Source organism: Melozone crissalis, unplaced genomic scaffold (assembly GCF_028551555.1).
Source record: "Melozone crissalis strain CALT ecotype California unplaced genomic scaffold, PUWL_Pcris_2 ptg000002l_1, whole genome shotgun sequence".
In the NCBI taxonomy this organism is placed as follows: Eukaryota; Metazoa; Chordata; class Aves; order Passeriformes; family Passerellidae; genus Melozone; species Melozone crissalis.
In genome coordinates this window covers 21,985,136-22,010,287 of record NW_026535780.1, presented here as the reverse complement: position 1 = coordinate 22,010,287, position 25,152 = coordinate 21,985,136, and the positions used below count along the sequence as shown (strand labels likewise).

Genomic DNA, 25,152 nt, shown 5'->3' with positions numbered 1-25,152 from the left:
GCACACTGCCTCACTGTTTTGTCAGGAACTGGGTAATATTGCAACAGACATTATTGCTAATTTTACACTGCTCTTCATGATAAGCTGTGCTTTTCCTTAGATTTCAGTTCCAATAATCAGGATTGTTCATTGAAGTTTTTGAGTACTACATTTTTTTTCCCTTGAGCTTTTTAGCCTTTTTAATTACAGAAATATTTAGATTTTATCTGCATCCTGATGACTTAAAAAATAATGAGAAAATAAAAAGACACTTCACTTCTCTTAAAAACATGTTATTTTAGGAATCTAATTTTAGGGATAATTTAATGAAAATAAATGATTCAGCTCATGGTTTTTGAATTTTAGTACTGGCAGTACTTAATGTGCTCGAAGGAGAGCCCTGGGTGCTATTCAAAAAAGCATGCGAAGTATGAACTAATGCTGCAGAAAAGTTTGTTTTGTTCCTAGTGGTGATTTCTATTGAAATGTCACTTTGTATGAAGCTGATAAAGGTCTCCTAGAGCTGAAAAATATTGATGGTACTGACTAAGATTTAGGTTTGTGTTGCTAAAATTACATTCAGCTTTAATGTTAGAGCAGAGAGAATTCTACTAGTGAAAATAGGAATTAATAATGGAGAAGTTAAATACACTTTTATCCCTAGAAAAACATTTAAAAAATACATTACCTTCTCTATCTTTATTTTTTTCTTATATGCTTATTTTACCCCCCAAGATGCTTAAGATAACTGCAGTCCTGTGGAATGAACTTCGGCTTTCGACAGTTGTCAGTCCTTCTCTCCTATAAATTGTTACAATAAATAAGGTCCTTTTTATATTTGTATAACTTTGTGCATTGCAACAAGCATTCTTGCTCTTCAGAAACCCTGAAATAAATGCCCTCATTCCATTCCCCATCCCAGTTTTTCTCGAGACTGATTTGCAGTGACAGCAGGGGTGGGGATGGCAGCAAGTCAGAGCTCTGCTGTGTGGCCAGTGGGTGCCTTAGACAGCTCGTCCTCACTGCTTAGGCAGGGTCAGCAGGGTTTGCTGTGTAAGCAAACATAAAGCAGTTCTCCTGGTGCTGCCTGGAAGCAGCTGAACAGACAGCAGTAGCTGGGGAGTATTTCCTTGCACACAAGTGTGTGACAATGTTTTCACTAGTGAGATTCACAGATTTTGGATGTGAATTCATAGTAGAGATAAATTGGGCAGAAAGCCCTACCTTGTACCTTTTGGATTCTGACTCGAGTTTAACTTTTTATACCAGTAAAAAAAAGGAGTTTGAAGTGGACCTCATTCCACTAGAGAAAAGAAAACTCTACTTGACAGAGGGAAGTGAATAGCTGGACAGAAAAGTTTCTGTTATCTTAAACCACTAACACACAAGAAAATCCAAGATATGCACTGGTTAAATCTTAGAAGGTGCTGTGGGCAACCCCCTTTTGCAATTGCCATTGATGCAATAATTGTTGTTAGCCATTCTGTTGGTAATTCATACTATAGGAATTGATAGCAAATGGGAAAATAGATTACTCAGAATATAGTATTAATAATCCATATTTTTTTAATCAAAGGCCCCTAATAGGCATGTTGCATGTAAGATTCATTTAAGCAGTTGCTAGGAAGAATTTGTTTTTTCAAGTAAACACAACAAACTTGATAGAGATTACTTTTTGGTTGAATATCTGTTTTCTTAAAAATTTAAACCCTGAAAATGCATTTGCTTGTTTTTGTTGCACAAGCTTAATAGCAGTATTTCATAATTTACTTTGATAGACTGGAGGTTTGCAATGGTAACTCAGGCATTATGGAATTAATAATGGAATCTACTTTTATCATATTGAAAACATGATTGGCATAGAGGTTTTATTTACTTCTCTTGCTGTCCAGAATGGATTAAGATTATAGTGTTCTACATCCACCACAACTTTGGCTTCCACTCCCTGAAAAGTTTGGATGGCTACACATATGAGCTAGCCAAGTGTGGCTATTGAGTTCCAGACCCCCTCACTTCAATCCATGGACTGCAGGCACCACCAAGTATCTCAGATACTCAGTCCATCCTTCTGGCTCCTGTGCTGGACACATGTGGGATCCAGTAGTCAGGATTTACATTGTACTCTTTGACTTCTTGACTTCTGAGAGTCCATTTTTGATTGTACTTTATGTCCTTCCTTCTGAGCTTATTGCTCAGAACTGAGGTCTGTAGACAGGAATGCACACCTATTTTCCAAGTGCCCCTTTTGGCCAGAATTTTGACAAGGATTGTAAAAAGAAATATGTACTATACAGTGTGGGTCCTCCTGCAGGCAGTAGTATTGATTGCAAGTAATTATTTGGTTTGCTGAAAATAGTGATCCAAATAAACCTGGTCCATATGGGATGCAAGAAGGTAGACCAAAAGACAAAAAGAGTAAAACTTGTTGCACTTCCCTTGCAGAAGTTTGGTTCTGGGAGGTGAGTGCATCGCTATGTGAGAGAAAAGTTCCTTGTGTCTCACTGAGGACGCATAAAAAAACCAGAAAACCAGTCACCTGAAACCAGTAATGACCAGAGTAAGAATGTTTTTTGCATAGGTGTATTGTGTTTGTGTGGCCAGGTTTTGGTAGCTGGGTGGCTTCTATGAGAAGCTGCCAGAAGCTTCCCCCATGTCCAGCAGAGCTGGTGCCAGCCTGCTCTGGACCCGCTGCTGGCCAAGGCCGAGCCAGTCAGGAATGGTGGTAACACCTCTGTGATAACATATTTAAGAAGGAAAAAAAAGGTATTGCCAGTGGTAATTGTGGCCAGAGAGGAGCAGAGTAAGATTGTGTGGGAGCAACAGCTCTGCAGACACCAAAGTCAGGGGAGAAGAAATGAGGGAGGAGATTCCAGCTCCAGGTGCCGTTTCCAGACTTACTGGTCTCCCAAGTGTGTGGCTTAGTTACCTTTTCCAAGGATTATAACTGAAAATTGTAGTTCAGTTAGAAGGTTAGTTATGCTTTTATTATATTTGTCCCATCTTAGGTTGGTACTGGTGGAAGATACTTCAGCCACTTGGGAACTTGTGTCGATGAAAGTTTGCCTTCCACAAGGATTTCCCCCCAGATCAGGGAGAGGAGAAGGTGGAGGCAGGAGCTGCTGGCACTCAGCTTGCAGCACTGGGAGCTTTTGTCCCATAAGGATGACTGTTGTCTGGTCTCTTCATAGGCAAAGTTGATTTCCCTTGCCCTAGCAAAGCAGAGAATGTGTGTGAGGCTTCTTTGCCTGTGGCTGTGTCTTGAGAATACATTAGCTTTGAGGAGAAATTATTTAATGTCATCTGGCTCTGGTGTGGTTTGACTTCCTTGTTTGATTTGCTTCCCTTATGCATTGTAGCTCTCTTTAATGAGTAGGTTAACAAATACATCTTTAAGGAGAAAAGTTTCATCATTGTACACCTAATCTTTCTTCTGGAAAACTGGGTAAGTGTACTCACTCTAAAAGGCTATGTCTGTGTGTGGCATTGTAAGTTGGATTTGGGACTAATGCTTTCCCAAATCCCAAATGTGATTATCTGATGAAATAAAGGGTCCCAGTGAAGGCAAACGCTGCTACCAGAAACTCCATTAAGACCTCTGGCTTGGAAGTGGCCCATCCTGACACTAATTACTGTCTCTTGTGTGGTTGTGGGTGCTTGATCTCTGAAAGGACATAATTCGGTCTGTTATGTGGAGTGGCAGAAATGGAATTATCTATTATTGTCACACAAATGCTATCCTGATTACAATTGTAACAATGTGTTACAGTTAACAGCTTTTAAAAAGCTACTGAAATAAAATTTAAATCCTTTCTGAATTCCTGTAGCTTGTGCTACTGACTGCTTCCCTCTCCCTTCCCATTAACGCCAGTAGCCCCAGTAGTTACTGCTACAAGCTACTTGGTGAATTATTTATAGCAGTTTAAATTGGAAGCTGTTTGCAAGTGGAAATGAATGAATGCTGAGCTCTATTGCTTTAAGAATTTGAACCAAAATATTTATTTATGCAGGGCAATAAATTACATAGGAGTAATGAAATATCTTGTTTGAGATATTTCTACACATCTTCTTTGATATATTTGCTGTTGCATTCAGTGTTTGGATTATTGCAGGCTTTTAGGGTTTGTGTTGTAATACCTATAGCACAAACAGAAGTCGAAGAAATATATTTTTTAATTTGCCAAGGAAACGTATGTGCACAGACACACACACATAATTTCCCAGATTGAGCTGTGGCTGACTAAGTGGTTTTCTCATCTGATGCCAGATAGGTGAGACCTTCCTAACTCTTCTGTTTTCTGCCATTTCCTTCCTTTAAGTGTCCTGAATATCAGCTGTTCATATAGATGAGTACTGTGGCTATCTGGATCTCCTGGGAGATGTGTCTGAGATAATTCTGAGAGTTTCTTGGTCTCTGGCTTAAAAAAAGTAATTTTCTTTATATTTTAATATTCACCCCAGCTGTCTATGATCTTTAAAGGGTAGTTAATTCTGTTTCCTGGCTCAGTTTCTTGATTGAAATTTAAATAAAAACTCACCCACCACATTCTTCTCTGCTAATTTATGAAAAAACGTTTTTCAGAGCAGAATAATTATGTAATTACATCAGTTGGAGTCTGTTCTGTGCAGTTTAAGCTTGACGTCTACAGTGGTGACTGAGAGCGAATAAGTGGCTGTCCAGACTGGCCAAGAGTGGGTAGGGACTTCATCACTGGCAGTTCTCACAAAACACACACAGAGGATTATTCAGTGTCTGCCTTAGGCATTTGCTGGTCTGTGGAGCTCCAAATGCATTATTCCTGTCACACATGCTAAATACATTATTCCTGTCACACGTGGGTTTATTGCTCCTTTCATCTGTGCTGTGTTGGGATCAGTTAAGCAGTGGAGTTGGCACTGACATCTCTTCCCATTATACTTAAAATCTCTGACACTTAACTCCTCTAAGAGAATATCTTCATGGAAAAGTGCATCATATGCGAGTTACATATATCAGTGGGCTAAAAATTAAATAGAATAGTGCAGAGTTTTAATCTTTTCTTCCTCTGAAAATGGAAAGGTCTTTTTCTGCAAAATTCTGGTGACTGAGGAATTCCTTTCCCCTATCTTTTTTTCTATATGTTAAATGGGAGGAGTGCAATAAAATGGATTATGTTTAATGCCTTGGGAGACAACTCTTTCCTTCATAAGGAGAAGAAGAGTCTTTGGAAGAAAGCAAGGAAGGGCAAACAAAGTGTCACAAGGTGGGCAGCAAAGATGGTGGTGAAGGGTCTGGAGGGGCAGCCATATGAAGAACATCTCAAGTCACTTAGTCTGTTCAGCCTGGAGGACACTGAGGGAAGATCTCATTGCCATCTACAACTTCCTCATGAGGGAAAGAGGAGGAGCAGGCACTCTTCTTTGTGGTGCCCAGTGACAGATTCGAGGGAATGGCCTGAAGTTGTGTCACGGGAGGTTTAGGTTGGACATTTCAAAAGGTTCTTCACCCAGAGGGTGGTTGGGCACTGGAAGGGCTCCCTGGCCAAGTGATCACAGTACTAGCCTGAAAGAGTTAAAGAACCACTTGAACAATGTTCCCAGGCACCTGATGGGACTCTTGGGGCTGTGCTGTGCTGTGCAGGGCCAGGAGTTGGACATTGATGACCCTTGTGGGTCCCTTCCACCTTGGCATATTCTGTGATTCTGAAAGACCGACATTGCTGAGCACATCTGAAGGCTCATACAGATCTTGGGATCTTTAGTCCTCAAAGATATTTTGACATGTGGGGTTTAATTCCCTTCTTCATTAGGAACCTTATGGTTAAAATGATGTTGCATGAGAATGTGCATCTTTTCCATATGCTCTGTTACACATTTCTGATATGCCCACTCTCTTTATTATGACTTTAAATCATTTGTTTACTATATGCAGTGTTGTCTGTTAGCAGAAGTCGTAATGCTGGGGTTTGGACTGTATGTAGCAGTATGTGTTATATGCCTCAATTGCTGATAAAAATAAAGATCAAAAGTAGCAGTTAATTCCTCAGGGAAAACAGATCAAATTGTGTTGATAGAAGCCTGCCCTAGATTCATGAATGAAGTATTGACTCATTGGTAGTTGATTCAGAAAAGTTTGGGTTTTTTTACCCATGAGTTAGGTACTGTGCTTGTTTACAATGTCAGATTATTTGCAAACAAAATAAAGATTATCCCTTTCATAAGAGGAAATTATATGGACTATTTTAAATTTGTTGACTGTTTTCACACTGGTGAATAATGTGACTGAATGGCGCATGGGCAATTCTAACAAAAGAGAAATGCAGAATGGCACTAAATTACATCAGGAAAAAAACACATAGGCCTACAAAGAACACATTTTAAATGCAGATGATTCCATGCAATAAATTAAAGGTTTATGAAAGGCAATGATTTTCTTTTTTGTTGAAAACAGTTTCTAATACTTTTTATTTGGTTGTTTTGCAGTTAAAAAATCTGAGTTTAGAAGAATTACAGATGAGACTAAAGGCTTTGGACCCTATGATGGAACGAGAAATTGAGGAGCTTCGCCAGAGGTACACTGCAAAGAGGCAACCTATCCTAGATGCAATGGATGCAAAGAAACGGAGGCAGCAAAATTTCTGAGTTTGTTTTCCTTTCAAACATAATACTAGGAGTCAGTATGGACACTGGTAACTTTGTAAGCCAGAAGGAATTTGATTATGAGAGTTTTCAAAAATCCAATCTGTTAAATTTTCCTTCATCAGCAGCGACAATTGCAGCACTCAAGAATATTCATATGGTGTTCTGCAAAGGCAGCAAAACACTTTACCACTTGTTTGCATTTTCAGATGTTTAATGTAATAGAAGGTTAATCTGTTACTTCCCAATCTTTTTCAGGTGGGTAGGGATAACTTGGTGTTGTACATTGGGAGTTGTGTTTTGGAGCACCTGGAATGTTTTCTTGATTGTGCAACACTACCGAGCCTTATATTGCAATGTATTTTTCTCCCACATAGTAGCATATTTATTATGTAATCTTTGGTTATCTTATTTATTTTATGCCTGTTTTCTGTTGGGAAGTATTAGGATAATACTGTGGAGAGCAGAGTCAAATTAGATAAACTTGCTATTGTAGTATAATGAAAAGCTGCTCACCACTGTAGTATCTTTTAAAACTCCAAATTCAACACATATCCTGATTCAGGGCAGCACTTGAACATGTATCCAGCCCATTCATAGCAGTAAAATTTAGGAATAAAGTAAGTAATAGGCACATGTTTTTCTGCTCTCCTGAATCAGGGACTGTTGTAGAGTACAGTTGTTACACTACAGAGCATTCTTTGAGAGAGGATTTCTGTCATTTGTACGCACACTGAGTCAGCTGTCATTAAACAAGAAAACAAGTGCCTAATCAGTTTTAATTTTTGTTATTCAGGAGAAGCAATACTTACAGTCACTCCTTAAGTGTAAACTTCCAATTGCTATTGCAATTCTGACCAGTATAAACCTCTATTTTGCACGGTAGTTTTATAATGAAGTAACAGCTACACTTTCTGGATATGTTTTTTGTTTCATTTGGGGTTTTTTTAATCACTGTTTTGAGGGGAGAGGGGAATTATTAGTGCTTTGGGGTTTGTTTGTTTTCATATTGTAGCTACAAAGGGATAGTAATTTAAAAACCAAAGAAAATAAATTGAATACTTATATTTAATAAGTACAGAAAAGAAGCAACATTTAATAGTTTTCTGGGGGGTTTGTCCTGCAACTGCTAAACATTCAAAATTCCTATAGTCTTCTGTTGGTAGATTTTGGGGACTCAGAAATGCAGGACCAAGCTCTTAATAGCTTTTTATAAGTTCTTGTCTGGTTTATGTTGTTGACTATCTATTGATAGAATTTACAACGTTGTAAGAAATATTTCAGACTTCGCAGAAAATGTGATCCACTCTCTAAACAATCTGCTGTGTTCTGTATTGAAATCTTTACTATCGTTGCCTTGTATGTAAATAACTTCACTGTGATAGTCATACTTCTTTAAACAATACAGCTGAAAAGATTTTTACATTCAGCCTTCAGCTGTTAAATTTTAATGGTGACTACTGTATGGGCATCTTCTGTTAAACGTTTTCTGGAAGTTAGTAATCATCTCATACCTCTTAACATTAATTGTCAACATATGTGGACCATTTAGATGGAATAATTCCAATTTTGGAAATGATGCATTGTGTCACAAAGCTTATGCCAATGGAAACAAAAAGTTGTTAGAGGATCAGCATTCTCCAGCCATGCTGGTACCAGTGCTTGGGTTTGAGCCGTATCCAGCCGTCGCTGTCCTTGTCATTCTCTGTGTGTTTGCATGCACACCACGCTCTGACATGTAAACCCTAGAGGCAAATAAATCCTAATTGTGATTATTAGAACGTCCTTATCCTCAACTCTCTTCATACTTCTTAGAGCAGTGACCATTCCTTGTGAAAATGCAAGAACACAGAAGATCCATAAAAATTACTTTAGGCAAGATAAAATGCACCTGGTAGTCCTACGCCTCACATTTATACAACTAAATGATGTAAAGTAAAAAATGGTATAAACATATCATTGTGTCATTCGATTATAATCATAATGCAGGAAAAAAATAACAGCACCAACTTCCCCCTATTACTGTGGTTCTTATTTATTTAAAGTAATTTCTACTTCTTGGACTTTCTGTTCTCAAAAGCTCAAAGGTGTGTGTTCATACATTGATTTGTGTAGATGTACACACATATATATTCATATCTATATATATAAAAGAGAAAATATAGAGCAGGTTTAAACCATCAGGGGAGGAGCCTAGCTTGCCTTTTCTTGGTGTGCCTTTTAAGCACAGTATCATTGTCTAGACACTCTTACTTGCATTCTCAGCAGCTAGATTTTCCCTTACTCAATCTTAAACTTTTCCCACCAAAAATAAAACTTTGAGTTTGAATAATGTGGCTTTACAGTGTAATAGACAAGAATATAACAGGATCACAAATTTCTTATTTTGTGTATTTTGAAAACTTCAGTAATGTGGTACCCTAAAGATGAACTGTGTATCCCGTGGGGACTCCAATAAAAGGCTATTTTAGACTAGAGCTGTTGCAGTCTGACATCTGAAAGCTATCAGAAGGTAAATGACATCCTTTTTTTCTATCCTGATGTGTCTACATAGAAACAACTCAGACTTTGTGCACATGCATGCACACAGAAATGGAATATACATGCATGAGGAAAATCTGAATGGCATGAATAAAACAAATAAAATAAGCTACTGAAAAGGATGGAAAGTAGCATCTGATGCACTGTAAACTGGGGAGGTACAGGATGTTTATGACCAAAGAATACTTTCATAAATTAATATGAAATTGGTATGTTGCCATTCTGGTATGGTGCAAACTGCAGTCAGTGTAAGAGCTGCCTTGGGCTTCAGCAGCCAGCATAGGGACCTCTGAATCCTCTGCAAGCATTGACATTGTGCTCAGACATGGATGCAAATCATTTTTTCTTTCCTCTGTTTGTATAAATGAATCAAATCATCCATGTTGTTGACTACACATCTCTACTGGAGGATGAGCATCTCTGTAAAGGAAAACCAATAGAACAATAAATAAGATATTTTAAAAGCAAGCCTTGCAGGAAATCTAATAGAACTACTGACAAGTTAACCTTCAATAAGATTTTAACCAAGCAATTTCTTGTTTGCTTCTGACTTTGTATGTTTAGGTTTAGTAAGTTAAAACAATTTTGGGAAATCATTGCTTATTACTAAACATTTTTAATAAAAGCTAATTTTTCCTGTATAATTGTTGACTTGTTCATTCTAACTGAAGCAAAATGATCTTAATAATAATCATTAATTTTCATTTCCGTAGTCATCCCTCATGCTTTGTTTCCTTTCTGTAACACTGTGAGCACAGAAACCCACGTCTCTCAAAGTCAGCTCTGGAAAGGATTTTTCCAGATCACAACAGTGCTGCAAGAATTAGAAGTCTGAGGATCCCATGAAAATGGATCAGGCCAGAAATCCTCAGTTCTCTGTGGAAGTCTTCTCTCTGCAATCTGATGTTGCTGAAGGCCGAATCCTGAGACAGCTGAGCATCACTCAAATATCTTGGCTGTCTTCTTAAACTTGGAGGTGCTAGTGGACATAAGGGGTGTAAGTTGTTCCTTTGTTGTTCTCATGACACTAGAAAACCAGTAGGCAATGAATAGACTTGAGTAGAAAAGTGGCTACATTTAATGTCTGGAATATAATTCCATTACCTGTTTCTTCTGATTTTTTAAAATTATTCTCTTAATAACTTACCCACAAATACATTTCAGTAAAAGGAGCTCATGACTGATGCTCCTTAGTGAACCACGGTATGTTTGAAGTCACAAAAATTTGATGCTAATCTGAATTAATCTGACATTTATTGGATATTGTAATTATTTACTACTTATTTACAGCAAAAAATAGCTTATCTGCATTGCACAGTGTATTTTGATGAGCATGCACAGTGGCTTTGGGCTGCTTCTCCATTCAGTGTGTTCAAATTTCAGATATAATTATGGCTCATGGTGAGTGAATCCCTGCCCAGGTACATGGGACAGCCTGACTCACCAGGGAAAGGCACTGGTGCTTCCAAGCAGAATGTGTACTGTACAACTTCTGTGAAGCACTTGGTCTGCATATGGCTCTATCAGTGTGGTATGCTGAGGGTTACTCTTTCTTAAGTGTATACCTGGTTATAAAGCTCATCAGAAAGACCTCATGAAGTAAGAAAGTCTTTATTTCTTTGCATTCTTAAATATGTGAAAATTCTTCAATTGGAGTCCAGCTTACAGTGACATTTCTTTCTGTGTTTCCAAAGGCAGTGATGCATGTTAAATAATTTAGCTTGAAATAGATCTAAGATTATCGAGTCCAGTGTTAACCCAGCCCTGCAAACTCCACACTAAACCATGGCCCTCAGTGCAGCATCCACGTGTCCTCAATACGTCCAGGGATAGTGACACCACCACTTCCCTGGGCAGCCTGTTCCAGTGCCTGACAATCTTTTCAGTGAAGAATTTTTTCCCAATACCAAATTAAGACCTGCCCTGGTGCAATTTGAGCCTGTGTCATGCAGCTGGCTGGGAAGTTTGCTGTGGGATATTTCCATGCCAGGCCGTGATGCGGCAGTGCCGTGCCCACTATTGACAATGAAAGCCTTGGACACATCCTGCATAGCCCATGTTGTTTCTCATGATTGTGTTGTGCCAAATGGATATTAATAAGCCAATTAATAGCTTAAGCTTTTTGGAGAAAGCCTAATTACGTTGATGGCTTAGTGTGAAGTTATTAAGTTGCATTTGTGAAATACTTTTTCACAAAATGTGTTTCTCCTCTTTGTTCAGTGCATTCATTCTGGAAAGGGCCTATCTTTTACATGGTGTGCTCTCATCCATTTTGATTTGGTTTAATTTCTTAGCATTTTTAAAGCATATGTGAAAATTCCCCATATTTTCCTCCTTCTCTTCCTCCTGCTCAGGAAAATGAATGTGGGCATTACTTTTTAGGAGCATCCCCTGAGCCAAGTGTCCTTTGCACATAGTGGGCACATGCAAATGTCAGCAAGAGCTTTTATTCTCTTCTCAACTGAAGTCTCAGCTGTCCTGTTTTTCCTTTCTTTGAAAGGATGGGATGTTCAGATTCTGAGCAAATCTTTCAGAATAATTGTTAGTCCCAGACCAACAGATGCTTTATACTTTTTTCCATTATTTGCTACACAGTCCTCAGGACAGATTCACACTTCATTTCACTAGGCCTTCAGAGAGTCATCTGCGTTGGAGAAGAGTAGTGTTTGCCACAGAAACAGGAAGAAAGAAACAATTTTTAAAAGTTTTCTTTGGGGACAGAAGAAAAAGAATATGGCATCTGCAGCTGGCCAGGTGGCTTATGAGGCTAACTGTGGATGTGAGGAAAAATGCGTTGGCTGAAAAAAGCAAATCAGGTAGTCATCTGTACAACTTACTGCTCTGTGTTGATGTTTCACATCTGATTTTCTTCCATCAATGCTTATTGTCTTCGATGTTCATGCTTTATTCATCCTGTTTTTACTTTAAAGACAGAAGTTTTAATTTTTTTAAAGTTTTATATAAATGGAAACATACCATAACAGTGCCAAGTAAATAAAAATGAAAAAGAACCTAATCAAAGTCACCAAAGTGGGGGTGTTTTCTCCTCCTTTCTTTGGGGTTACAGACGCTTCTGATGGCAGACGTTTGTCTGTGCATGGAGAGACTTTGCATGCTCCAGCTCTGGGCAGACATGGATGGAGGTGGTTTTATTGGAGGGCTGGATGAGCTGTGCCGCTGCTCAGGATGTCCTGTAAGTGTTGTGCCCTGCTGGAAGCCGCTGCTGTGCCCCTGCTCCTCTCCCTGCCGGGCACTGGGGCTCCTTCAGAGCGTGAGGAACCAACCCAGGGCAGGGAGCCCTGCTCTGCTCAGAGAGCAGTGTGAGCCTGGAAGCTGTTGATCCCCAGCAGGGCAGCACTGAGCTCAATTCAATGCCTGTGGTCTGGGAAGCCTTGGAGGAGCCAGCTGTTACCTCAGGGACAAAGCCATGCTGTGGTGGCAAACAGTTGTTGATGCTTTACTTGGTTGGCTGGACTGCAGCATGGCCCATGGCCCTTGGGAAAGATAAAGTTCCTTGTGTCTATTTTTTATTGATGTACAAAAAATATTTAGGAAGTGATCTCAGTGCAGTGGAAGAGTTCAGCTAACAACCTCTCCATGCCCTGTGCCAGGACCTTCCTTAGTGCATCAGCACTTTTCCTCAGCCTCCCAAGTTCCTACTGTGGGTGCTGGCTTTAGCTTTGCCAGAAGTGATGGTAGGAGCAGGAATTTTTCATGTGCTGTTGGCAAACAGCCAGAGTTCTTGCCTGGTGCTGGTACTTGTTTGGTGCAAACAAGCCTTTCTAAAGGCCACAGAAAATTCAGAGGGGATGAACTGGGCACTAAGTAGGGAGCTGCCCAGGCAGCAAGAAGACACTGGAAGGAATTAAACTGTAATCTGATTCTGGGCTCAAATACAGATTTTCTCTCTGTCACAATGGGGGGAAACATTATTGGCATTCACCATTTACCATGGCACTGCAAACCCCAGCATCCTTTAAAATTTTTTCTTTAGGTATCACAGCTACAGAAATTAAATTTGTAAATATACGGCCACATGCTAATGTACCTGCATATATTTTCCTCTGTCAAATTAATTAGGCCACATGTTTACTAAAAACTGGTTTTCTCTCTTTGTGGATATTTCTTCTGAGGACAGATATTGCAGTATCTCTCCCTAGCTTCTCCCAGAGAAAAGCTCAGTCCTCCCAGTCCTGTTTCACTCCCCTGTACAGTATTTGGAGCTGACCAGTATAATTCTCACAGCTGTTCCTTTGCTGCATACAGGTGTGCCCAGAAACAAGCACCCTACCCCCGCATTCCTCCTTTCATTCCCTCGGTGCCACTGGAAGGATTGATGCATGAGAAGGTGGCTGTGGCCCTCAGATGTTTCCAGCACTATTTCTTTTCCCCTATTCAGATCTTTCTGCTGCTTTGCACTCCTCCTGGCTCCCAAGGCCTGCATGGTTGCTGTTAAAAAAAGCCTCGCAGCAAATACATCAAAGAGGGATACCAAAAGCTTTTGAGTTGATTTATTTGACACTAAGCCTTTTGTGTGATGCATCAATTGATATTTCATTTTTATTGCAGTACAGTGGGGTATATGGGCTTAACAGCAAGAGGTGTCCTTTTGATCTCTCATTGCACATGAAAACAGGTGTCATAGTCCAGAGATTATGGAGGTCAGAGATTATTTGAGGAAGGATTAAGTAGTAGTACATTTTTCATAGCAACCATATCCAAAAGCATGAGATTCTTTTAAAAGTGCAGCTGTTATTTCAGTCTAGATAAGTCGTATTTATTTGTCATATACCAATTTTTCCTGCTGAAAGAAGACTAGAATTTTTCAAAGTGTTTTGTATTAAAAATGCAGAAACAAGTCAAATGCTTCACTTGTAAGTACAATTAATAAAATAACTTTTCCTGAAGTCCAGAAGAAATTTTGGGTTGCTTTTCCTGTTAGTTGATCTTTACAGAAAATGGACTTGACACTGTTCAGAAGATAATGGGGTGACTGTATTAATGTTCAGCACTGCACCAATTTATATACACATACAATTGCTTAGTCTAAATCTGATTTACCTCAGAAAGTTAACAGAATTCTCTGATGTGATGAGTACTGGTTCAGTATTTCAATAAATTTTCAATAAATACAACTGAAATATTGCTCTGACTCATTCCAAGAGTCTCTCATTCCATTAGAAACTCTAAAACAACCAAAAGCAATTTGATAACCCACTATAGGTATGTGGGTATCTCTCCTGCTAAGGAAACACATCCACCACTGATTGCTCAGCTTTTATAAAAATAGATTTGTTTTTGAGGCTGTTTACATTCCACAATATAACGTGGATAAAATCAATAGCAATAGTGTTGTATTAGATTCAACAAACCCAAGAAGCCTGTTTCTCCCAGTTAGTGTAATTATAATTTTGTTGACAAGCAGATGTTTAAACAGCCCCCAAATATGTAATTATTAGAATAAGTAAGGAATTGAGGATCTCTAGGATGATAGGACCAGCAATACAGTAATCCTGCATCCCAAATTTTAATGCAAATTTATTCCAAGAATAAGTATAATTTTGAAGCCTTTTAAGTGTAGCTAGAGCTGATTTATTCAGTCCATCAACTGACATAAGTTTATACATCTCATAGCACTTGTCTTCAGTTACTGCCTCCACAAAAACCTCAACAGTTTGGTCCTATCTTTCAGCTAGAGTAGGAGAAAGTCTTATTTGCACAGTGTTTGACTAATGTGAGCTGTTTAGTTCAGCTCTTTGCTCTAGCACGAGGAGCAACCATTCAGGCTTTTTTAGAAGAGCTAGTGCTGTATTTCTGAGCTGTCTCCCAGCTTCTGTCCTGATCAGTGGGTCGAGGCTGCTCGGGGCTGAATGGGCAGCTGCTGTGTTCCCTCATCACAGCAAGTGACAGAACCTGCATGGCCTTACCTTGCTGGTGACCCAGGTGAGGATATGTCTAACACTCCTGGCTGTGTGTAGAAATTTGAAGCTGAAACATTTGGAAGGTGGGCTCTGACTTTTGGTGCAGATCTCTAAATGAGACCATGCAAGACATGACTGCCCTGTGCACTTTGCGAGGAAAGAATTGAAACACTGTTCAGTTGCAGCTTTGTTTTCCCTTCAGGTTTGTTCTTTTCTGGGCTGCATTGTATTAATGCTTTATTTTAAAAGCCCAGAACAGAAACAGACTAACTTTTCATTCCCTATGGCTTTCCTCTCATCTTCTCTGGGAAGATGAAAAGATGCACTTTGCTTTATAATACTGCTTTCTCAGGATGGAAAATTGTCAGGTGTTTTGTTTCAGGTATCATTAGCTGTCTAGCAAAGACTTTTTCTTCTGTATTCTTGGTATGTCTAGACTGACCTTTCTCTGAATCTAAAGGGATTCCCAAGGAAATCAAATGCACCTGTCACCTCTGTTCCTTTCCCAACATGTTAAATTGTTTCGGTGCTCTAGGGCTCCTGCTGAGTGTGAGGAAGCATATTTGTTTTTTTCTGTGCTGGTGGATGGGCCAATGCTGTGTTACTCTGCCTCACATGAGGCAGAATCCTTTGTGTTCTCCAGCAGTGCCCTGGTAGCACTGGGGAGAGCACCAGTACAGTTCCAGTTTGGGGAATTTGAGAGCCAGGAGTGGGGCTGCCCTCATCAATGTATAAGGAAGGCCCAAGCATTTTTGCCATCAAAATCATAAGCAAAATTTCCCTATATTTATAAAGCACTTTCAATACTGCAGCTGAGATGTCCCTTGCAAAAATCAACTGTCAGGCCTGGTAGTTCACTTGCCAGGCTGAGGAAGGAAGGATTGAAGAAGGAGCTGCATCCTGACTTTGGCTGGTTGAGATGTCCCTGTTGTGGGGCCTGCCTTGCCTCTCTGCTGACCCTGCAAGAGAGGGGGAGACACAAAAGGTGAGTAGGATGGGGATAAGCCACTCTTCTGGAAGGTGCTTGCAAGTGGCATCACCTCTACCCTGCTTTCAGCTGTCTTCTTCAGAGCATGCTCCCACAGGGAATGCTGAGAACCAGCTCACCAAAGAAAAATACATCCAGGCTTCTTCCTTCAATGGGGAAGGGATCAAAATGTTAAAAAATGATCATGCCAACTGTGGCAGTAGGAAGGTGTGCCTTGGTATGGAAAGAAGAATGAAATAACATAGAGAGTAGATTTTTCCCAAAAGTATACCACAATTTTCTGCCATACTTGGAAAACCTAACACAGGGAGGTGCTAGCCCATAGTCTGACATGCCTAGGCACTGATACAATGGAAATAAATTAGAATTTACCTAATGGTAATCAAATGGATGTTCCTTAATGGGGCTATGGTAGGGTGTCAGTATTCAGAACATTTCCTAGAATGGGATGGAACATGAATTTCAAAACAGCATAGTAATTTGAAAGGATAATTCCTACTGAAAGTTAGTGGGATTGATGTTCCTAATTCAGGAACTCCAAACCCCCATTTTGCTGTGTTACAACCCCAGCACATCACTTTTTCTCATATGTCATGGAGGCTGCAGGAATAGCCACATCAGGCTGTGGCAGACAGAGAGGGTGAAGCAGGAGGTACAGGACTCGGGATGGGCAGCACAGCAGCTGCTGGCAAGCAAACTGAGCTGCTGTGTGAGTACCACTCATCTTCCAAGTAAGATGAAGAGTTTTCTTTGAAAGTCAACAGCATCATCAGTGGAATTGTCTGCTCAAAGCTACACAGACTTTTGCACCACACAGAACATCTGCACATTGGGTGACAACAAGCAGATGTTGGACCGTGCATCTGAAAATGGGCAGCTCTTGGGCTGCTTTAGATCTGTAGAAGGAATTGTCAGATTTATAGCAGTCTTTGTCCAATTCCTGAAAAACTTAGCCCTGTTTATATCTGAACAGGGATTTGTGAGAAGCCAGAGCCCATTAGTACCCTTAAAGGAAAAAAGCAAGAGTGGGAGGTGCTGATGTTTCTTTGCACTTCTGTGAAGCTGAAATGCTGGATTTGTGCCACTGCCTCTTATGGCAAATTCATGTGTTTATCCAAGTGAGGACTTACATGATTTAGGGTTGTGTGTAAAGGGTGAGGCGACGTCAGGCAAACAAATTTCTGCAGTGGGAGGTCAGCGTGAGTCCCAACACCTGTGAGATGATTCTCCATCCTCATTTCCAGCAGGCCAAATAAATTCCAGAGCCAGACCTTTGCCAGCAGTGTCATGTGATCTTGGGAAACACTTTCTAGACTGTTTGGAGGTTGCTTCCTCCACTTGACAACTCGTAATTTTATATCTGAGGGGTGAAGAGATCCACAATTTTTAATGAGAGTTATGTTTCTTAGCAGCTTCAGTGATTGCTCTGTAGAACTGTTGCTTTGAATAATGTATTACCCATTGCTCTATTTTTAACCCTGTAAATTATTCTCAGATGAGAAGCAAAAATATTTTTTTTCAGTAAAAAGGCAGAATCAGTAAAAAAATGCTTCAGAAATCAGATGGGAACATTCTTTTATCCTGTCTGAATAGTGTGCAACTTGAAAGTTAGTTACAGGAGATCAAATTAATTTCTGATGTAACTTAATGGGAAGCCAGGTGCATAAATTGGAAAAGAAAATAAGAATAACATAATGAGAAAAGAACAGTTCTGGCAAAACACCTCACCAAGGGATATGACTGGTGCCTTGGGCTGAATGTTGTTTGAAAGCACCATCAAAGGTAGATTAAAGTCAGGAGCATTGTGGGAGGAAATGGATAGCCAGCGCAGCAGGAGCAGTTACTCCAGGGGCTTTCTGCTGCTTATATGTGCACAGCTGGGGCCTCTAGGGATGGGGCTTATTTTGGAAGAGATGAAAGGTCGTGTCAAGTTGATTTAGTGCCTACAAATGCTGGTGGTATGTTGTTTAGTCCCTAATCTGTCAGGTAGAGAACAAGAGGCTTGTACTGTTTGTTCAACTGAAAAATGTGGGTTCCCCACCACAACCACCAATTAAGAGCCTTTCTAAGAATAGAAATCTAGCCTGATGTGCATGTTTAAAAAAACTTATCTGCACAATGAGACTCAGGCTTCTCTGATTATAATATTTACTCAGAATGTCCTGAAACTTAAATCAGTTTTAGATCTCTGGTAAAAGATAATTTTTTATGCATTTAATTTCCTTTTTGTGGCACAAAACTGAGTTATTTAGTGCATTACACACTACTGGGACAAGACACACAGTACAAAGAGCACCAAATACAGTAGTTCCTTGCAGTCTTGTAAAGTTCTATACAAAAAGGTACAATTACTGGAGGTATTAAATTTGGAAAACTAAATGCAAAGTTTTTTGGTTTTAAGTTTGCAGTGGAAGTGGCCCATGCTCTATATAACATGGGAGGAAAAACCAGTCTGTTTTCAAAATGGAAAGTCTGCAGGGAAAGAGAGAATTAGCAACTGATGAAAGCAAATGAGTAATAAACCAGGCAATAATACAAAATCTGAACATACATAAAAAGCTTAATCACAATCTATATATAGATTTTACATCTCAGGAACATAATGTAACATTTTGCTTCTCAAGGGCATCTCTGACTCTCATAATACCCTAGATTTGTACTAGAAATCCAGATTCTCTAACAGTTTATTCCTTGCAATAAAGCGAATTACCTCATTTGAAATATTACCACAATTCTCATTTAAATGATACAAAGCTCTCAGTTGAAAGGGAGTGGGCACAGCATTTTCACTGGTGCCACGAAGGTGATTGTCACAGGTAGGAGGAGCACAGGCTCCTGCAATGTTCTTCAGAAAACTGCACATCCATACTGAGCAGATTCCTGACCAGCTCTGGACAAAGTGGGCAGTTAGTGCTCTCATCCTTCAGCCCTGACCCAGTGGTGTGTGGCAGTGCAGATGCCCTGCTCTCACACAGCAGTGAGTGAGGAAATCTGGCAAAAGTACTGACTGTGCAGAAAGTCTCTTCCCCCCTGTGAACCTTTGGAGAGATTGCATTTTTTCTTCAAAGTGTAAAGTAAACATTTTCCTGTAGCTTTTATTTAATGAGAGATAAGTTTTTGCAGCACTTACTGCACTGAGCCCTAGAATAGACATTACTTCATAAAATGGCAGGAAAGATGTGACCTGTTCTCCTTACCTAGATATTTTGGGGGCAACTAAGACAGCAATGTTTCTGAAATCATTAAATTGTTATTCTGCTCAGTAAAAAATTCTGTTAGCCATAAGCAAATATTAAAACTGCTGTACAGTACTGTCCAATGCTCAAACTTAATAAATCTAAGCAGGAGTAATGCAAAAAAAGGGCTACATCCCCTAGCGTGGCCAGGAGAACAGGACTTGCAAAAAGAAAACTAAAAGGAAGCTTGAGAGGTATAAACCTGTGAAAATACGTATGTAAGGCCATATGGTTGCTGTCTATAAATACGCTAAGAGGAAAATGAAATTTTTAAGCTAAAGAACAGTGTTGGCAAAAGAAAAAAAATACCAGTAAAAAGCAGCCATTAATAAAATTGTGCTAAAAGTTGTGCAAGCCTTGGAGAGCAGCACAGCTCTGGAATGGTCTTCAGGAGGAGGGGGGAGCAAAAATGTGACTACTTTTAACATGGAGTCAGTTAAGTTTATGAAAGGAATTCCTGTGCACTGTGTAAAGTAATTGCCATGATAATAAGAACATCTTAAATTTCAGTACTTTATTTATTTAGTGTCTTTGATCAAAAGCACTTATATAAAAATGCAATAATGAAAATTCCTTTCAACCAGTACAATAAAAGTTGGAATTCCTTGGGTATTTCATTTTCTTTAGTGAAATGCAATTTGAACATGTTCCAGTCAATATTTGCAGAAATGACGGAACATCAGCCCTACAAATAATAATAAATCTAGAACATAAGATAAGCTACAGGTTATTGAAATGATGTGTTGCAAAGTTAAATCCAACCTTTGCAATGTTTAACAAGCAACAGCTGAGGGAATTTGTGGCTCTTTGGCAAGTCTACAGGGCTCACCAAATAACTGGTCTCAAAGTCTCTGGTTTTCAGCTCTGTAAATCTACTGCTTATGAAACTGAGGTAAAACCACTGCTTGGAGCTGAGTTCTCCAAAAGCCCCACCCAACAGAGTTTGCAGTGTCCTTTGCATCAGTGAGAGAATTGCAAACCTTGCAGCATGTAACCTGACTGGAGGGTATGTGCTGCCCATGCCCACCTCTTCCTTGCCTTGTTTCTTTCTTCGTGTTTCAGTTCCAGGGGTGACCTCACGCTGCTCCGTGTGTCAGGTGCCTGTTTGTGGGTGTGTCATAGCTTACACATGTGCAGTATGAATCAGGGACAGGAATGCTGAATTTATGCCTGGGAGTCTGCAGAAATGGAATTTAACTGGCCCTATCCAGAAGTGTAAACCTTAGCAAAATGTTTCAAGTTTGGTCACCAAATTCAGGCAATCTAGGTCTGCCTTCAGGACCACGTGTATGACACTTTCAGTCTCAGGGACAGCAAGCAATGGCTTGCCAACTGACTTATAACTTGTGCAGGCTCTGTTGGAAATTGGTAAGGTTGGAAATGACCTTTTCCCCTCACACTTCATGGCCTAAATCAGCTACTGATGTGAGGGGAGGGTGTCCAACAGAAATGGTGGTGGGAGGGAGAGTAAGTTATTTCACACTGTGTATTCTGTCACAGATCACTGGGCAAACAGAAATGTGATCCTGGGTGCTCAGCTTTCTGGTTTTTTACGTGGAGCTGATACAGCATCAAAGGATCCAGACCAAGCTGCAACCTCTAATAGCCTTAATGAGGCAATTACCTATTCATACCATATTTGCTTTATGTTGTTGGTTGAGCCACCCTTTGTCATGGTTTAAAAACACAGTCTTCCAAAAAGACAATTTCAGCTTTAGTATTTTTTCTTCTAACTAGATTGAATTTAATTTCTGCACCTCTCTAGTCTTCACAAGTAAAACTAACAAAAAATTAATTGGAACATTATATGTAATGAATGGAATGGAAAAGCAGTAGGATCTGAAGAGAAATGCTGTTCTGCCCACTGAGTGCCAGTAGTTTGTTTTCTAGCACAGATGTAAAAAGAGGGCAGCAGTGGCTTCTGCCTGTTGACTACAAGTGTTTGATCTCTGTACAATTGCGTAAGGGAGGAAACTGAGCACTCAAAAACCAACTCTATGCAGATTCATTATTACTCTTGAAATTGCATATGATCTGTTCTCTCGTGTTTTGTTTTGTTTTTTTAAACAAGTACATGCCAGCCCTTGAAAGGATTAAAATTGACTACATCACAGAAGTAGGTAGGAGGATCTACCCACAGATAGTGCAGTATTAAGCTCTTTATCTGTTCCCTTCTTAGGCCCTTAGACTCTCCCTTAGCTGTAAATTGAGAGTTTCTTTCTGAGTGAAAATGGTTTTTTGCTTAGAGATTCCTTGGCAGAAATTTTAATGGAATTGTCTGTCATCAACACCTGCTTTCAAGCTTTACTGATAAAATTAGATTTTATATCTCAGCATCACATATGGCATCTTTATAATTAGTCTTTTTGCAGTATATGAATGTCAGTTCCTAAAATGCTGCCTGTACTGCTCATGTGGGAATATTTCACTTCATTAATCAAATCCAAGTTTTTCATTGGTGCTTCGAATTGTTTAAAGCCCACATCTTCATATGTCTAATCTCAAAACCTTTTTGATGGACTGATACAACACATTTGCAGCTGCACTGGGACCAAGCTGTGAGCAGATCCCTTCTGGAAACAGAGCTCTAGATGGGCCTCCATTCCTAGAGTCACTTGTGGAAATGTAGTGTTTGAATATGTAGCTATCTGAAAATGAGTGGTGGCCTTTTTTAGAGGGCTCAGTATTGATCTAATCTTGGAAACAGAGGAAGGTCTATGCCCAGAAGATTCTGAAAAATATTATTATACATAACATTTCAGAACAAGAACACACAGATTTTAACACACATTCTCAAGAATAAGCAAACTCAGAGGTGTTTTCTGGCAAGTGATGATCAGAATCACTGGTCAGTAATATAGGTAGAAGTGTTGCCGTGTCAGTGACTCACAGGTGGCTGTTTCAAACCATTGTAAAATGCATGGGAAGTCTTATACTAGTACAGACACCAGTATAGGTGATAGGTGATTTTTTCATTACTCATGTCACAGCTGAGAATTTTTATTCCACTTGGGTACATTCATTTCTCTGCTCATATGAGAAAATGCACAAAGCAACAGATCATCACTATACCACTAGAAGTAATGGCATGAAAGTGGTAACATTTGTATGGAAAAGTCAGCACTCAGTACCCTTATGCAACAAGATGAAAATGTGCAAAATGTTAACTTGTAATAGAAATGTCTTTAGTTTCTCAAGTGCAAAGTGCAGTGTCAGCAACACTATCTTCTAGGGGAAAAAAAAAGACAAATAGGAAAACATTTATAAACATAGCTCTTGATAGCTCTCATGCAAACTGCTGTCAGACTCGTACACTAATGCAGTGAATCATTCAGGCTCAGCTCACTGGGGGTACTCCTGCTCATATTGGTCAGGCTGGCCATAAGGGATTTAACTTTATAAGCATAGTAGTCCCTTAAGTTGACAGATGGAACTTCTTTCATGCCATCACCAAAATCACAGCTTCTCATGGCACTCTCTAACTGCTTCTGACGCCTATAGAAGTGGGAGAATTTATTAAAGATCAGTGTAATGGGAAGCACTACCACTAGGATACCAGCTAGGATGCATGCAGATGCCGTCAGCTTGCCAGCAGTGCTCCCTGGCACCACGTCCCCGTAGCCAACTGTGGTCATGCTCACAGTAGCCCACCACCAACAAGCAGGGATGGTGGCTAACCCCTCATTGTCTTCTTTCTCAATAGTGTAAGCCACTACTGAGAAAATGGAGATGCCCACAGAGAGGTAGAGTAAAAGAAGCCCCACCTCTCTGTAGCTGTACTTCAGAGTGGCTCCAAGAGACCTGAGACCTGTGGAGTGTCTGGCAAGCTTTAATATGCGGAAAATCCTCATGAGTCTCAGGACTTGTGCAACTCTGCCTAAATTTGCTAAAGTCGGACTACTTTCCACCACCAAGTTGACAATTAATGTAATATAAAATGGAAGGATAGACATTAGGTCAATCAAATTCAGGGCATGCTTGAAAAATTTTAAAAAGTCAGGAGCTACTGCAAATCTTGCCACCAGTTCAAAAGTGAACCATGCAATACCAAAATGTTCCACGATTTCAAAGCGAGGGTCTTCGTCGGTGTTCCCGTTGCTGTCAACAATCTGGAAGTCTGGGAGGCTGTTCAGGCACATGGTCACAATGGAGCCTAACACCACCACTATGGAAAGGACGCTGAAGATCCGGCTTAAAACCGAGTACCCAGGGTTATCCAAAGCAAGCCAGAGCTGCCTCCTGATGTTTCCAAAGGGCTGTTTGTCAAATTTAGAGGCATCATTGTAGAATGCCAAAATCTCATCAAAAGAAGATGTCGTACTTTCCTGGTCACTTTGTTCCTCCCATTTCTCTTGGTCCGGCTCCATTTTCCTCCCATGGTAGCTATAACTGCAGCAGGAGTCTATAAAGAATTCATTGATTCCCCAGTATTCAATCTCTTGGCTGAAAGAAAAGACACAGAGTTCACCCATCACATGGAGCTTGCCAGTGTTATAAAAATGTAGCACGTAAGGAAAGAGCTCGGGGTTCCTGTCAAAATAAAATTCATTCTTGGTGTCATCATAGTCATCACAAAGCTCCAGTATTGACTCCTTTGAATGGCAGCTCAGCAATTTGCCCAGCCTGGTCTCGGGGAACCTTAATAATGTGTTGGATCTCATCTTTTTCTTGAAGCCTCCAACGTTGATGCTGATCTCATTGTCTTCAAAATTCGCTTCAGATAAAGTCCTCAGACTCTGCCCTGTCATAGTGAGCTCCTTCCAAAGGTGGGTAGGGAATGAAAACCTAGGATTCAATTACACAGAAAGTTGGCAAAATGAACAAATCTACAGCATGTTCACCTATTGATGTTTCATGATCTTTCTTTTCTTTTTCGCTTCTTTCTTTTCTTTTTTTCTCTCTCTCTCTCTCCTTCTCTCCTTTCCTTCTCCCCCTTTTTCTCTCTTTTCTCCCTGTTCACTCACTTTCCCTCCCTTTTTCTCCCTCTGCCCCCGTTTCTCCCCTTTTCCCTCTTTTCTTTTCTCCCACGCCCCAGCGAAGACCTTGAGGGAGGCTCCTTTGTTCCCGCGGCAGGCTCCTGTCCCTCCCCTCGCCCTTCACCTGGGCTGCGGCTGTCGCTCCCACCGAGCCCCCGTTACTCACGGCCTTTGTGCCACCGGGGCCGCGCGGACCTTTCATTTCCTCCCGGCCCCGCCACACAGGAGCCCCCGCCGCCGCCCGGGGTCCCGTGCCACGCCGCGCCTCAGGGGCCGGAGCCCCGCTCCGACCGCGGGGAGCCCGCCCGGCCCGCGGCTCTCGGCGCCCGCCCTACCTGCTGCCTCAGCGGCCGCGGCCCCCCGCCGGCGCGCCCTGCTGCCCCCGGCCCCCGCCCGCCATCGCCGCCGCCCGCGGGGGCCGCCAGGGCTCGCCTCGCTGCCCGGGGCTGCCGGTGCCGGGGGAGTGCTGCTGCTGGAGGGGTGCTGCTGCCGGGGGCTGCCGGTGCCGGGGAATGCCGGTGCCAGAGAGGTGCTGCTGCCGGGGAATGCCGGTGCCAGGGAATGCCGGTGCCGGGGGTGCCGGTGCCGGGGGGGTGCCGGTGCCGGGGGGGTGCCGGTGCCGGGCAGGGCAGGGCAGGGCTGGGCAGGACGGCCCCGCCGGCCGCGCGGTGCTGAAGGGACAGCGGCCGCCCCGCTCAGCGGCGGGAGGCGGCGGCACGCCCGCTCGTCATGGCGACGACCCCCGCGGCTGCCGCCCGCCCCCGCCGCTCCCCCCTACCCCCGGCCCGACCCCGCCGGCAGCGATCGGGCCGGGTGGGTGGGCACCGGGGCTGCGGAGGGGCGGCCCGGCGGAGCCGGTGTGCCGGAGGTGCCTCCGCTCGCTCTTGCCCCCGCGC

At 41.3% G+C, this 25,152-nt stretch overlaps 2 protein-coding genes across 3 annotated transcripts in view; one reads left to right on the top strand and one right to left on the bottom strand.

The window, feature by feature from the left end:
• The window catches only part of STK3 (serine/threonine kinase 3), a 125,850-nt gene extending 116,607 nt beyond the window's left edge, over positions 1-9,243 (top strand). Inside the window, exon 11 of the mRNA XM_054288431.1 lies at positions 6,439-9,243. Coding sequence (XP_054144406.1) covers positions 6,439-6,597 — 159 coding nt within the window. The 3' untranslated portion in view covers positions 6,598-9,243. The remainder of the gene's footprint in view (positions 1-6,438) is intronic.
• An 8,351-nt stretch (positions 9,244-17,594) lies between these two features.
• On the bottom strand, positions 17,595-24,665 carry KCNS2 (potassium voltage-gated channel modifier subfamily S member 2). Of its 2 annotated transcripts, none has more exons than XM_054287783.1 (2): positions 24,592-24,665; positions 17,595-24,065 (listed from the first exon to the last, which is right to left on the bottom strand). In XM_054287783.1, the coding sequence occupies exon 2, from the start codon at positions 24,026-24,028 to the stop codon at positions 22,595-22,597; it is 1,434 nt and encodes a 477-aa protein (XP_054143758.1). In that variant the 5' UTR covers positions 24,029-24,065; positions 24,592-24,665; the 3' UTR covers positions 17,595-22,594. The 2 variants fall into 2 exon arrangements, with proteins under 2 accessions (XP_054143758.1, XP_054143842.1); XM_054287867.1 differs by lacking the exon at positions 24,592-24,665 and adding an exon at positions 24,423-24,479.
• Positions 24,666-25,152: the final 487 nt, after the last annotated feature.

What these genes read in the sequence shown, in the direction of transcription:
- KCNS2 (XM_054287783.1), bottom strand. Translation starts at nt 24,028, where the DNA reads ATGACAGGGCAGAGTCTGAGGACTTTATCTGAAGCGAATTTTGAAGAC.